The sequence below is a fragment of the Amia ocellicauda genome, chromosome 9, assembly GCF_036373705.1.
Source record: "Amia ocellicauda isolate fAmiCal2 chromosome 9, fAmiCal2.hap1, whole genome shotgun sequence".
Lineage (NCBI taxonomy): Eukaryota > Metazoa > Chordata > Actinopteri > Amiiformes > Amiidae > Amia > Amia ocellicauda.
In genome coordinates, this window is record NC_089858.1 from 30,091,818 (window position 1) to 30,108,119 (window position 16,302).

At 37.9% G+C, this 16,302-nt stretch overlaps 1 protein-coding gene across 1 annotated transcript in view; it reads right to left on the reverse strand.

Annotated features, from left to right (window-relative positions):
• Positions 1-15,902, reverse strand: part of tdrd12 (tudor domain containing 12) — a 42,744-nt gene extending 26,842 nt beyond the window's left edge. The window contains exons 1-10 of the mRNA XM_066712566.1: positions 15,853-15,902; positions 15,232-15,396; positions 14,124-14,260; positions 13,609-13,728; positions 13,224-13,279; positions 6,270-6,355; positions 5,806-6,031; positions 4,810-4,928; positions 2,133-2,236; positions 306-380 (exon numbers count right to left, since the gene is read on the reverse strand). Of these exons, the coding sequence (XP_066568663.1) occupies positions 306-380; positions 2,133-2,236; positions 4,810-4,928; positions 5,806-6,031; positions 6,270-6,355; positions 13,224-13,279; positions 13,609-13,728; positions 14,124-14,260; positions 15,232-15,396; positions 15,853-15,876 (1,112 nt within the window). The 5' untranslated portion in view covers positions 15,877-15,902. The remainder of the gene's footprint in view (positions 1-305; positions 381-2,132; positions 2,237-4,809; positions 4,929-5,805; positions 6,032-6,269; positions 6,356-13,223; positions 13,280-13,608; positions 13,729-14,123; positions 14,261-15,231; positions 15,397-15,852) is intronic.
• Between the last annotated feature and the right edge of the window lie 400 nt (positions 15,903-16,302).

A 16,302-nucleotide genomic window follows, 5' to 3' on the forward strand; every position in this document is an offset into this window, starting at 1 on the left:
TTTTAATAATACAACAGCCAAGATTTTGTACTAGATACAACCGCCGCAACCAATAATAAATGTACATGACCCCAGAGATATTGTATTGAAGAAAAGTACAGAAGATAACACTGAGCTAAAGATTTTATATTCTAAAAACAAATATCCTGTCTAAATTATCTTCTAAATTGGATATCAAATCTAAAAAGGCTTCTTAAACTGGAATCTATAAAGTACAATATGTGTAGTCACATTTATAACACTAGATTAATTATGACAGTCAAAGTGTTAGTTCATTTTGCAGTCCTCAATCTCTTGGCTCTAACCTAGCACAGTTCAGTGTGTTCAACAATTCTTCTGCCAACGAAGACTCCGTCTCCATGTGCTCCTTGTCACTTGTGCTACAAAGGCAAATCAAACCATTAAAACAATTCATATTTATTCATCCTTGAAACATCCCCACTGCACAGCCAACATTTCGCACAACAGAACATAGGTCTATGAAATAATATTGCCTACTAATTTGAATAGTGAACATGTAGAACATTTGGAGACCGCTGACTTTGTGCAATCACAGAGGTCAGACGTTTCTTGTAGTTGGCCACCAGGTTTGCACACATCTCAGGAGGGATTTTGTCCCACTCCTCTTTGCAGATCCTCTCCAAGTCATTAAGGTTTCGAGGCTAACGTTTGGCAACTCGAACCTTCAGCTCCCTCCACAGATTTTCTATGGGATTATGGTCTGGAGACTGGCTAGGCCACTCCAGGACCTTAATGTGCTTCTTCTTGAGCCACTCCTTTGTTGCCTTGGCTGTGTGTTTTGGGTCATTGTCATGCTGGAATACCCATCCACGACCAATTTTCAATGCCCTGGCTGAGGGAAGGAGGTTCTCACCCAAGATTTGATGGTACATGGCCCCGTCCATCGTCCCTTTGATGCGGTGCAGTTGTCCTGTCCCCTTAGCAGAAAAAGGCCCCCAAAGCATAATTTTTCCACCTCCATGTTTGACGGTGGGGATGCTGTTCTTGGGGTCATTCCTCCTCCTCCAAACACAGCGAGTTGAGATGATGCCAAAGAGCTCGATTTTGGTCTCATCTGACCACAACACTTTCACCCAGTTCTCCTCTGAATCATTCAGATGTTCATTGGCAAACTTCAGACGGGCCTTTACATGTGCTTTCTTGAGCAGGGGGAACTTGCGGGCGCTGCAGGATTTCAGTCCTTCACGGCATAGTGTGTTACCAATTGTTTTCTTGGTGACTATGGTCCCAGCTGCCTTGAGATCATTAACAAGATCCTCCCGTGTAGTTCTGGGCTGATTCCTCACTGTTCTCATGATCATTGAAACTCCATGAGGTGAGATCTTGCATGGAACCCCAGACCGAGGGAGACTGACAGTTATTTTGTGTTTCTTCCATTTGCGAATAATTGCACCAACTGTTGTCACCTTCTCACCAAGCTGCTTGGCGATGGTCTTGTAGCCCATTCCAGCCTTGTGTAGGTCTACAATCTTGTCCCTGACATCCCTGGACAGCTCTTTGGTCTTGGCCATGGTGGAGAGTTTGGAATCTGATTTTATACAGGTAACGAGCAGAGATTAGGAGCACTCCCTTTAAGAGTGCAAGACAGAAATCTTGCGAATTGATAGGGGATCAAATACTTATTTCCCTCATTAACATGCAAATCAATGTATAACTTTTTTGAAATGCGTTTTTCTCGATTTTTTTGTTGTTATTCTGTCTCTCACTATTAAAATACACCTACCATTAAAATTATAGACTGATCATTTCTTTGTCAGTGGGCAAACGTACAGAATCAGCAGGGGATCAAATACTTTTTTCCCTCACTGTATCACCAATTGCCATTCTCAACTTTGTGTGAATATTAACCGTGTTTAGTTTGCTATTCTAAATAGCGTAAGCCTTAGCCAAATGAATAATTAAAAACTGTATACAAGTCAAATATTTGAAATGCATTTGGTATAAGAAAGTACTTTACTTTGTATATTACTTTTTGGTGGCAAAGGTATGACATTTGGTAAATCCCAATGTAGAGACCATGAAGTAATTTAAATGTAAATGCATCTGACCCCATGTTGGCGAGTGATGTCTATAATGTGTCAAATATAATTTAGGTGAAGCCTCAGTCTTACTTTTTGTTCTGCAGCTTCTCTTCTGGACTTTCCAGTCCTGAATGTTTTTCAGGGATACAGGTGGCTCTCTCAGAACCCTGTCCATTCTTATTCAGCATAAAGACCTACGAAAGTACACAAAGCACCCTCATATTTTTCTGGCAGTCACCTAGTTTCCAAAATATGGTTATTTCAAAAACCTACATCTATGATTTTTTCCACATTCATTAAAACCTACTGAATCATACTATCACTATACACTCACCTAAAGGATTATTAGGAACACCATACTAATACTGTGTTTGACCCCCTTTCGCCTTCAGAACTGCCTTAATTCTACGTGGCATTGATTCAACAAGGTGCTGAAAGCATTCTTTAGAAATGTTGGCCCATATTGATAGGATAGCATCTTGCAGTTGATGGAGATTTGTGGGATGCACATCCAGGGCACAAAGCTCCCGTTCCACCACATCCCAAAGATGCTCTATTGGGTTGAGATCTGGTGACTGTGGGGGCCAGTTTAGTACAGTGAACTCATTGTCATGTTCAAGAAACCAATTTGAAATGATTCGACCTTTGTGACATGGTGCATTATCCTGCTGGAAGTAGCCATCAGAGGATGGGTACATGGTGGTCATAAAGGGATGGACATGGTCAGAAACAATGCTCAGGTAGGCCGTGGCATTTAAACGATGCCCAATTGGCACTAAGGGGCCTAAAGTGTGCCAAGAAAACATCCACCACACCATTACACCAGCAGCCTGCACAGTGGTAACAAGGCATGATGGATCCATGTTCTCATTCTGTTTACGCCAAATTCTGACTCTACCATCTGAATGTCTCAACAGAAATCGAGACTCATCAGACCAGGTAACATTTTTCCAGTCTTCAACTGTCCAATTTTGGTGAGCTTGTGCAAAGTGTAGCCTCTTTTTCCTATTTGTAGTGGAGATGAGTGGTACCCGGTGGGGTCTTCTGCTGTTGTAGCCCATCCGCCCCAAGGTTGTACGTGTTGTGGCTTCACAAATGCTTTGCTGCATACCTCGGTTGTAACGAGTGCTTATTTCAGTCAAAGTTGCTCTTCTATCAGCTTGAATCAGTCGGCCCATTCTCCTCTGACCTCTAGCATCAACAAGGCATTTTCGCCCACAGGACTGCCGCATACTGGATGTTTTTCCCTTTTCACACCATTCTTTGTAAACCCTAGAAATGGTTGTGCGTGAAAATCCCAGTAACTGAGCAGATTGTGAAATACTCAGACCGGCCCGTCTGACACCAACAACCATGCCACGCTCAAAATTGCTTATATCACCTTTCTTTCCCATTCAGACATTCAGTTTGGAGTTCAGGAGGTTGTCTTGACCAGGACCACACCCCTAAATGCATTGAAGCAACTGCCATGTGATTGGTTGGTTAGATAATTGCATTAATGAGAAATTGAACAGGTGTTCCTAATATTCCTTTAGGTGAGTGTATACTGGTGAAATCATCCCTTGGGAGTTTTATAATGTTTATAATGTTTTATAATGTTTTATAATGTTTATAATGTTGCACAACAGTTAGATTCTAGGTTTCTAGATTTCAACTCCGATCTTGTACTTCATTGAATTGATCAATTCCAATTTGAATTCGTAATGATTCATGTAATTCAAGTTCATTAATTGGAATTGTGATTCTTCTAATTGGAACTGAATTGGAATTGTGAATGTTTCAGTCTTTGGAATTGGAATTGAATTGGAATTTAGACATTTTAAGCTGGAATTGAATTTGTAGTTGTCAATATCTGATACTTCAGAATTTGAATTGGAAATGCTTTTCATGTGCCTTGTTTTAATCATTTTACCCTTTTTAATCCATTATGAATCATCTATAATGATGTATTATCTGTTCTTAAACTATTTTATTTTGTAATAAATTGTGTTTATCACATTTTTCAATGATTTAGTATGTTTACAATGTTTTATTAAAATTACAGGCAAATGCTTCTCAGGTAAATTTTTCCTTGCCTCCTAGCAACTGAGGAATTTCTGAATATCAGCTAATGAGTTCCTCATCCACCTAACAGACACTCATACAAGCCAGTGTCCTAGTCCTGCCCTCTTGTTGGGAAGGATTTATCACAAGAACCATCTCAAATACTTGCAATTACCCACTGTTCTAAAACATACTATATAAGGACCTACCTCACTCTCCTTGTTTGTTGGGTAGAAGGAGTGTGGAGGTTTTGACTGTGTTAACATTTTTTTTTGAAGGATTGCTTGTGTTTGTGACTTGGACTGTTACCGAGAACCCTGATGTTGTGATTGAACCTGGACTGGCTGAGGACCCACTGCCTACTGATTTGGACAAACACTTTCACAATGTCAGAGAAGCCTCCGGTGTTTGATCACTTTGAAAACTTAAGTGATGGTAACAAAGAAACCATTAAGGATTAAGGAATTGGTGTGGGAGAAATATCGAATTGGAATTGAGCTAGCAGAATTGATCTGAATTTGGAATTGAGATTAATTTAATTGAATAGGAATTTAGGAAAGTGTTTTGGATAATGAATTGATTTGATGGAATTTAAAGGGATAAAGAATTGAATTAGAATTGAATTAGTGAAATTGACCCCAACCCTGTGTACCATCACTTTGTGACCATTCACAGCAACACTTTAGAAATTGAAAGCCTAACATCACATGGTGTCATAACTTACTGTTTTTGGCTCCGATTCAGACAGAGGACACTGCGAATCACAGTCTTTAAGTGGAACGGTTGCCATTTCATTAGGCTTTTCCTGTACTACCAAATCCACAGGCTTTGTGTTCACAGTAACTGAAAAACAAAGTTTGAAGAATCAACACTTCTCATTCTTCTACATCCAATACTCACTTCAGCATGCACAATGAAACCTTCTGAGAATTTGTTAAATCAACTTTTAAAGCCCAACACATGGCTGCCAAAATCTTTGCAGAATTTAAGTAGCTACCTCTTCTTACTAACCTTAAATTATTTTTGTAATATCATTGACTATTATACCCAAACACAATGGGTCAAGTACCCAAACAAAGTAAGATATTATAAATGCAAAATATGTGCATCTGCTTGACCAACTGAGCAACATATGGACTAGGTTTTTATTCATGAAAACTATGTCATCCTATGCATATACTTTTTCATATGGATAGAAAAGTCCATTTTATGAGAAACAGTTAGTGCGGTATAGTCCATTCTAAGAAGATTGGGAGATTTGCTTAAAGCTGAGGTCATTTAATTCCCCTGGTAAAGCACTTAAAGGCTTATAGATCATATCTGACCCAGTCTTCAGAAACCAATCTGTTCAAGGTGAAACTAGGCAACACTGTTCAAATTAGCATACATTTTAACTTCACAAGGATGTATCTGCAAATGTGGATAAAATAAACATGCAGGCAATGGCTTCCAGAGGCTGCCAGTACAAGCAGGAAATTCTGAGTATCGCAAATACAGCTCTGGAAAAAAATGAGACCACTTAACACTGATTTCTGAACTTGGAGTGGTATCAATGTTTTCCAGAGCTGTACATGTTTGTCAAAATATTCAGGCACACCAGTACGAATCTAAGGAGAGGGGGGAGCCACAGCCGTCTGAGTTAAGGTTCCCCTGTAATAATTGGAAAAGATCACCAGAGATGGCATATAATATGTGGGAGACGGCATGCATTGAACCTGACCTTGTTCCTCTTGAGGGAGGTCTCTCTCTTGCACAATGCCTGGAATCAGTGCTGACACAGGCATGTGTTTTGGGGGCAGACTACTCCAGTCAACTGAGGGGAGGATGCTGCAGGACACCAACACTGGAGTCCCTTCACCACTATGTGGTATGGGGCTGACCAGGGTTTTCTCCATTGATGAGAAGCATGCATACTTTTTATTAACCAAGTCATCATTAACACATATCTGCCAAGGCAAATAAAATACAATCATTCTAGAATCATTCAATCAAGAATTTTCAGCAAAAGAGAATACTACATGCAATCCAATCTTTATTTACTGGTACAGATTTATCTTTCACTGTCATTAACCCATCTCTGTTCAAATAAATTGCACTCTTTCAGTTATTTAAATCTAGGAATGTTAACGTCTAACCACGTTTTAAAAAATGTACATCATGATTTGCTATAAAAACAGATCTCACCTTTTCATTCTTGATAGTCATATAAAGGTCAACAGCCAAACTGTCCCCTTTTAAACCACACTGCACAGCCTCAGTGAGGGTGGTATCTTGATGGGGAGAAATTAAAGCAGTGAGTCAAAAACACTGTCTTCATCATATAACATTTAAAAAAGCATATCCATTATTTATTTAAGCCTCATTCCTATTAAGATATAACCTGCAGATAAGACATCTACTACATATCAACTATGACAATTTCAAAACATTATCCCCCTTTCAAGTTTCTATTTTAAAATTAAGAAACTACCTTGCAGTTGCAGACCTGCCAACCCTGGACTGTTTTTTATTTAGTTTTCTTTAGAGTAGCACATCAGCAGCATAAGCTAAAGATACTTACCACTGTTGTGCGTATGTGCAACATTCCTCAAGCTGTCCACCAGAAAACAATAGATTATGCATACACTTTTAATGTTTTTTATGTTAACCTGGTGTCCTGGTAGAGCTCCCTGATAGGCTTTTTCTCAATATACAGTGCAAGTAAAATATGAATAAATAAAAAGAGCTACCTAAAAACAAGTATATGTAGCTCATTGCTGTTTACTTTAGCTCTCAATACAGAAAGACAACATTTAATGAATACATAAAGTGAACAGCAGCACAGTCAATGAATACCTAAAATAACAGTGCACTTTTTTTCTACCTAACCTTGCTATGCCATGCATGGCTGCAACAAGCGTCTCAACTTATGTAGTATCAACTCATGTTGCTGGTCTTGGAACCAACTAGTACGTAACTTCAGGGGAGGACTGTGCATGAACTACCCTCTCTGTATTGCTGTGACTGTGCCTATGGCGCTCCTCACATACCGGTATACATACCTGTACACAAGATTCTCAGTCCTCATCAACCCCACCCTTCCCATTTTTTTTAATCAGTTGCCAAATTTACTGCAAGTGATTAAGTGCTTCATAATGCATAAACATTGAGATGCTTTATGTCACATGTAAAGAATATACATTCAGCCAAGACTGTTAGTGCTCAATGCATCCCAGCACCGCAGCTCTGCATCCGGGCATCCGGCTCGCATGAGTCACGGGCAGTGGAGCCTATTGAGCGATGGAGTGAGGGACATGAGGCAGGATCTCCCCTCCCAGCTTGGGAGAGTGACCGTGTTTGGCCTGGATTGGCTCTGCTCAATGTTTTAATCAACTAGGTTAATAACAGCATGTGTGGAGAACTTCAGCCCTATTTTTTTTGTATCTTGATGTTACAATGCGTATCAGCATACTTTGTCAAAAGTTGCTTCACAGTACGGGGGTAAGTGTAAATGTTGTGCGTATAAGCCTATTTGTTCCATATGACTTATTTGTACCTGGGTCAATGGCATGACGCATGCATTTTGGTGTCCCAAGCATATTACAAACTTTACATGTATGTATTTGTTATTAGAACTGAATAATATGTCTCGGCACTCCTATCTTTATTCACTGATAGGAGTATTTTTCATGAGTATTTAAAATTTTAGGAGCTATTAATCTCCAATCATCCAAAACGTCATATGGATAACTGTCCACAACTAAAATAAATTCAAAAATGTTACAAAAAAATATATACATATAAAACCTTAGATCTAACAGTTGGGCATAATTGTGTGAGTATTAAAATATTGCAAAGACACAATTAAATTTTTACATGAAAAAAAACTTTTGTCCCCATATTGGGATTTATCCAATGTCATTCGGGACAAGACATTCAGGAGCATTGTTACATCCATCCATCCATTTTCGAAACCGCTTATCCTGGTGAGGGTCACGGGGGAAGCCGCAGCCGATCCCAGCAGGCATTGGGCGCAAGGCAGGAATACACCCAGGATGGGACGCCAGGCCATTGCTGGACAACACACACACACATACCTACAGGGCAATTTAGCATGGCCAATTAACCTAACCCGCACGTCTTTGGACGGTTGGAGGAAACCGGAGTGCCTGGAGGAAACCCACGCGAACACGGGGAGAACATGCAAACTCCACACAGACAGGGAACCCAATCCGGGACTCAAAACCATGTAGCCATGTGACAGGACATTGCATCGTTCAGAAGATTATGAAGGACCCCCAGGCTGTGCAGAAAGTTTAGTAAGTCTCTCCTAAAATGTTGATAATTTGACTTTTTCGATCACTGGTGCACAAGGGTACAAAATTCTGTCATACTGGACAACACTTAAAAAGCATTTATAATATTGTTTTCTTAAAAAAAAAAAAATGTATATTTAAATGTGAAAGACTACATTGAATAGTTGTAGGTCAAAGGAATACATTTATCTAAATTGTTAAGTAATTGCCTGATTCATAAGATAAGACTTGTCTTTTGTCATACCGGAAAACAATCATTTTCTGTTATCCAAAGATGTCACTCATTCTCTGGAGTGACTGACTTATACTTTTATTGTTTTTAGGAGTATTTTTGAGCATGTAGGCATCACATTTACATTGTCATGTTTTTTTAACACAATAACATTTATAACATTATTTCTGTAGTTTTAATGCAAATTGTGTCTGTGTGGATGTCCTTAAATAACAAACGAGATGGCAACATGGTCATTGTTTTGGTTTTCATTTATGTTTATGCCATAAAGTAATTAGCAAGTCCAAAATCAAAGTCAAAAATAGTCAAAAATAGCATAATTCATATATATTTAAGATATTATATCGAAACGTTCAATATACTTTTTAATCTGTTGAAATGTTAATGAATTGACTTCATGTCATAAATGAATTACACTGTTGTTGCCATTTATTATTTATGGCATATGTTTACATTTTTCCTGTATAACCAAAAAATTATTCATGTGCTGAAAATAATTAAGTTAATGTTTTTAAATCTTAAAATGTTGTACTGCTACTGTTTTATCAAAGCCTATGCCTTAAGTGGAATTGTATTGCATCAAAGTGACAGCTCACTTCTGATTATTTACTGTGAAAAAAAGATACATTTAGTGACTCTCACTCATTTAAATACAGAATGATTTTTTAAGTACAGTGAGGGAAAAAAGTATTTGATCCCCTGCTGATTTTGTACGTTTGCCTACTGACAAAGAAATGATCAGTCTATAATTTTAATGGTAGGTGTATTTTAACACTGAGACAGAATAACAACAAAAAAATCCAGAAAAATGCATTTCAAAAAAGTTATAAATTGATTTGCATGTTAATGAGGGAAATAAGTATTTGATCCCCTATCAATCAGCAAGATTTCTGGCTCCCAGTTGTCTTTTATACAGGTAACGAGCTGAGATTAAGAGCACTCTTAAAGGGGGTGCTCCTAATCTCAGATCGTTACCTGTAAAAAAGACACCTGTCCACAGAAGCAATCAATCAATCAGATTCCAAACTCTCCAACATGGCCAAGACCAAAGAGCTGTCCAAGGATGTCAGGGACAAGATTGTAGACCTACACAAGGCTGGAATGGGATACAAGACCATCGCCAAGCAGCTTGGTGAGAAGGTGACAACAGTTGGTGCGATTATTCGCAAATGGAAGAAACACAAAATAACTGTCAGTCTCCCTCGGTCTGGGGCTCCATGCAAGATCTCACCTCGTGGAGTTTCAATGATCATGAGAACGGTGAGGAATCAGCCCAGAACTACATGGGAGGATCTTGTTAATGATCTCAAGGCAGCTGGGACCATAGTCACCAAGAAAACAATTGGTAACACACTACGCCGTGAAGGACTGAAATCCTGCAGCGCCCGCAAGGTCCCCCTGCTCAAGAAAGCACATGTACAGGCCCGTCTGAAGTTTGCCAATGAACATCTGAATGATTCAGAGGAGAACTGGGTGAAAGTGTTGTGGTCAGATGAGACCAAAATCGAGCTCTTTGGCAACATCTCAACTCGCCGCGTTTGGAGGAGGAGGAATGACCCCAAGAACCGCATCCCCCACCGTCAAACATGGAGGTGGAAACATTATGCTTTGGGGGTGTTTTTCTGCTAAGGTGACAGGACAACTGCACCGCATCAAAGGGACGATGGACGGGGCCATGTACCGTCAAATCTTGGGTGAGAACCTCCTTCCCTCTGCCAGGGCATTGAAAATGTCATGCTGGAATACCCATCCACGACCCAATGACAAATCTGTGGAGGGAGCTGAAGGTTCGAAACGTCAGCCTCGAAACCTTAATGACTTGGAGAGGATCTGCAAAGAGGAGAGGGACAAAATCCCTCCTGAGATGTGTGCAAACCTGGTGGCTGACTACAAGAAACGTCTGACCTCTGTGATTGCCAACAAGGGTTTTGCCACCAAGTACTAAGTCGAAGGGGTCAAATACTTATTTCCCTCATTAACATGCAAATCAATTTATAACTTTTTTGAAATGCGTTTTTCTGGATTTTTTTGTTGTTATTCTGTCTAAAATTATAGACTGATCATTTCTTTGTCAGTGGGCAAACGTACAAAATCAGCAGGGGATCAAATACTTTTTTCCCCCTCACTGTACATCTTTGTTGCCGAGATCATTTAGAGATCATCCCATATGAAATCTCACAGTACGTCATTCCGAGTAACAATATCAGGCAGGTAGAACAGATTTTTCTTGTTAAAATAAAAAATACAAATAAGTCAGTGTCCTTGAGTTAAGGATACAAAAATAATCTTAATTTTTACTAAAAAGCATTTTCAGACATTTCCCAGCATTTTTCACTATTCAGCGTTATGTTTTAGGTGACTTAAAAATAAAAAAATGCGCCGTTGTCAATAGAAAATCCCAAATTCGTGAGATTAATTGTGATTTTTTTTTTCTTGGGCTGAATGTTTGTTGAGATCAAACTGAATATTTATAACCCATTCTATGTTGACAAAAATCTAAAGTCAAATTTGCAAATCTATCATTGTTATCCTGCATGACATTTTTGATACTAGAAATCATTATTTATAAAATAAATTATTATTTTCAGAAATAAACTTTGAAATATATGCATAACATTCTAATGAAGGTAGAAAGATTTCTTTTAAAGTATTTCTTTTTTTTTACCCATTTTAAATTCCTTATTCGTCACTGACCCACCTATTAATGACATTACACATTTTATATTAATTTTTGTGCTGCAAGAAAATCTGTGTTTTTTACTTCAGTATAAAGCTGTACTAAAACCCGGCAGTTGCGATAGAAACTAAAACAATGCGGTGAGACACACTGGACAGGGTTAGTGTCAACACATTTCCACAGCAACGGTCTCTGAACAAACCTCAGTGCAAGAGTATCACCCATGGACAGTTAAACTACATTGGGCTACTTGTTAGTTTTCAACATATTGAAATATATATCAAACTTACATGGGTAAAGCTCTTCTGTCTAATACACTAATTGAGATGTGTTATACACATTTTGTTCCCATTGTGTTTAATGGGCTATTGTTTCTAACCAGGGCGACGATTCAGTTCAGACTCACTACCAAGAACAAATAGTCAAGAAGGAAAAGCACCTGACCATCTTTCAGTGGTCATAATGTTATGGCTGATAAATAAATAAGAAAAAAAAAGCATGACATTACATTGCGTGTCATCTTTATATACCAAAAGTCTGCATGTATAATTGATTGATTGCTCAAAACTACTATTTAATTTTTTAATGTTTGACATTAGTGCCTTAAAATCTAAATAACTCTAAAAACTACCATCAGTGTCACTGTAATGCAGTCTAACAAGTTTGCCTGTATACAGATATTATATTTTGCATGATTTAGGCTCATGGAGACTATATAACTTCTGACATGTGTGACAATAGTCAGCAATATATACATCACCAACCTGTTGGTTCATCAATAACACTCAGAATTGCTGTAATTACATTATTTTTAACCTCTACCATTTCTAACAAACCGGTCTGTTCATTAAAGGTCACAAGTTCTTGATCAAAGGTGGCTTAACCTTGTCATGTTGTGATCGCAAAAATACAGCCCAATTCTGATTCATTACCTCAGTTAGCTGACACACTGCATCGACAACGCAAGGACATGACACCTCATATGCTGGCATTCGTTTTCCTGCTCCATTCACACATACACGTTGCAGGAAATTTGCCGGCAATTAGACTAGGAAACTTGCCGGCAATAACCCATTCACACAGACCTTGCCTGCAACAAACTGCCACCAAACAGCTGGTGTGTTTCAGTGTAAATGGGGTATGTAACTGTCCATGAGCAGGTGCTAGGAGAATAAAGTGTCATTCTAAGAGTGATTAATTAAGCACTTTTCTTTATTTCACATTTGCACTTATTTGTATATTTTGATTATTACTATTGTTTTTTCTATGGTTTGTTATTGTATACTTATACTTCACAAGATTTGTTTTGTAACACTAATTCCACTGACTCAAACCTAGAACCTAGTATTTGGTGAAAGGAAACATTTCTGGGGTGCAAATCCCAAGTGGCGTAGTCGGAGGTATAAACTTAAGAGTGCCACCGTGACAACTCCTCATTTTGTAAGTCACCTTGGATAAGGGTGTCAGCTAAGAAATAAATAATATTAAACAGGAAAATATATTTGGGCATTTTATTTTCCTATCATAGTCATCTTATTTTTATCAGTGTAGGCCATATTAGGTTTAGGCGATTTAGTATTTTTATGATAGGAGAGGTATTTTGAAATAATTTAAAAACTTTTTTAAATGAGTAGCAATTTTTTTTGTAACATCGTTCTTTTGAATTAAAATAGCTGTGGGGCGGCGTAAGCACAGTGCATATTAAACAGATTATCGTTGATGAGTCATCATTGTCAATATACGATAGTACCTTCAATCATCACAATACTAATACACACATTAATTGTACTTAATCGGATTATATACAATCATATCTTAATCCTGTGTTTACTGCCGTTTAACAAAAACAAAATCTGTAAACCATGAAGTTTAAACTAACAAAGACATTCAACTATAAAAGGAAAGAAATTAAAATTTTAATTGTAAACATCTACCTGCTGCAAGAGTTTGGAAATACTGCACAGCAGAACTGTCCCAGCAAGTTGCAGGGCTGAGAAGAGAGGAAAAAAAAAAAAAAGTCTTTCCTTCATTCCTAAAGCTCAGCAACTTTAAAACGAAAAACAGGACATGTTCTGAATATTTAAGCGTATCTACGGGACATTTAAAATGATGCATATGCATGATAATTACCCAAATTTCTAATCCTGAAAGGATGGTAATATCTGTATACAACTCTTCAAAACTGAACCTAGTGAAGAGATTCAGTCTCAAATACTGGCCATACTTGATTAACAAGTTATCTAATGCACAACTTTAGTAAATGTGTAAGTAGTACTGTACACGCACACACATCTTCAATAAATTAAATACTGCCCTTACATTAGTTCAGCTTTCTCATTACAGAGGTCGACGAGCAGAGTCACTGGCTGGACATGAGCAAGCCTGAACTTCTTAGCCAAAAAGGGCAGATGAAGAAATTTCTCTAGTGGAGCTCGAATACTACAAAAAAAAAAAAAAAAAAAAATTGCCAAGATGCTTTCTCAAGGTTTAGTAGGCACCTACATTTCAGCCTTCCTATATATTTGAAGAACCTTGGTGAATCTTTCAAAAACATTTAATTTGAATGAATGGATTTTTCATAATGATAAAAGTTAGATATATTTAAAGCCATCTTAAGCGTCTTCTTATATACTATTTGTAATTGATAATCTGTCTAAATACTGAAAGAAATTATGAATATGCATAAAAATCCACAGCACTACATTTAGTCACATAAGTTTCTCATGCACTGCCTAGTAAGTCTGTTCAAGTACAAATTGCAAAATAAAATAGCATTCCTAAACTATTGGTGTATTACTTAATCATTACTTTCAAATCAAAACAAAGTTACTTACTCTTCAGATCTCACAATGATGTGCTCTGCATAGTCGACCAGGAAGCACATCACATGGTACCCCTCTGTGCTGAAAAAGAGGGATTCCACAAAGGCCCGGCACCAGCTCTTCAAAGCAGGAGAATGCACTACACACATCTACAACAGAGTACCAAAAAAATGTTATGTTAATTCTACTGACAAGAGCGGACTGAGAAAAGGATGATAATCACTACAGTGGTGGTTCCCCGCTCTGCTCCTGGAGGACTCCCTTGTGTCCGCTGGATTTCTTCCATCTGAACTCTATTGAACCCTTAACCGAGCTTCCGATTCTCTTATTCCAACCTTGTCAGTTGTTTTCAGCTTTTACATGGGGGAGATTGTTCAGGTAAGCAGCTAACAACTGGGCTAGAATGAAAACCAGCAGGACCATGGTTGGGAAACACTAAACTACAGCATCCCATACTGTATCTTCCCTTTAGTACACAATTCTTGTTGTTTGGTACATTGCCACCCAAAAACAATCTTTCAAATTGTACATACCAGTGATTCCCACAGGTGGCTCATCTGGCCAAAATACGGTGCTGCCTGGCCTAACATGCTTGAAAGAAAAAAACTGACGCCCCCCCCCCCCCCCCCGCATATACAGAAGTAGTTACAAACAAATCATCAAATAAATGCACAAGCTACACTAGCAATACAGAGCTGAAGAACATTTGGGACACATCTGAGCACAGTAATGGACCAAAAGCATTAATTTCTGTCCCAGAAAAGATGCCTAAATGCATACTTACTAGTCAGCTCCCCAAATCCCTTGTGATATCTATACCAGATTAAAGATCTCATTACAGCACTTAAATACAGTACCATATTTTGTACACTCAAAGGTATATCTGAGTATTGATTTTCATCTGATCAGAAACCAAACATGAAGAAAGTGGTGGCACAGCATTAAGTGAATCAGAGATTGAAACAATTGCTTTTAAATATATCTAACAAAAAACTTTTAAGAAATGTTTCCAAATATACCATGATTCTTGTAATACTGTTAAAAGACTTTAAAAAGATCATGTGGGCAAATTATAGCACTCAAAGAGTATAGATTTATTATTAAGAGCTGACAGCTGTACCTGCCCTTTCTCCAGTGATGTCGGTGTAATCTTTTGAACATCCTGGTTCACTTGATGGTAGAAAAGGTTCATCTTGACCCATAAATCATCATACTCCTTTGGATTCTTTACTTCATCTCCAACTCCCTTCAGAATCCTACCCCAAAAACAATCAGGGTCCTCAATCTACAGAATAGTAAAACACAATGATGGCAAAATAGACTGTTATAGTGAAAGGTATTAACATATTTCACTGTAAACAAAGCTATTCAGGGATTCATTTTAGATTAACGTATTGTTAATTAAAATTAGTATTTACCAATTTTATGAGACATAGTTTTCTAAAAAAAAAAAAAAAAAAAAAACTTAATTCCAGTTGATTTGATAAACAAACATTTTTCACTATCACATTAATAGAATGGCAACCCCTCAAATAAATCTGTATATTCCTCCACAATAGCCAATTGTTTTTCAGATTTAACACTGCACAAAACAAGCCAGACAAAACAGGATGTAGAAGCCTGCTTTAGAGTATGATATATAGTTCATGAACTGGCTTAATACATCTAAAATTCTTAGAAAAATTAGTGTTATTAATACATAACACAATGTAAAATGTTTCACTAAGCTATGAATACATACCTTCAAAATCAGTATTTCCAGCATTTCTCATTCATTCATAAAATGTCCCTGTATTGAAATGTAAAAACAATCAGATGAAACAAACACAATATCGCTATCTTATACACTCACCTAAAGGATTATTAGGAACACCATACTAATACTGTGTTTGACCCCCTTTCGCCTTCAGAACTGCCTTAATTCTATGTGGCATTGATTCAACAAGGTGCTGAAAACATTCTTTAGAAATGTTGGCCCATATTGATAGGATAGCATCTTGCAGTTGATGGAGATTCGTGGGATGCACATCCAGGGCACGAAGCTCCCGTTCCACCACATCCCAAAGATGCTCTATTGGGTTGAGATCTGGTGACTGTGGGGGCCAGTTTAGTACAGTGAACTCATTGTCATGTTCAAGAAACCAATTTGAAATGATTCGACCTTTGTGACATGGTGCATTATCCTGCTGGA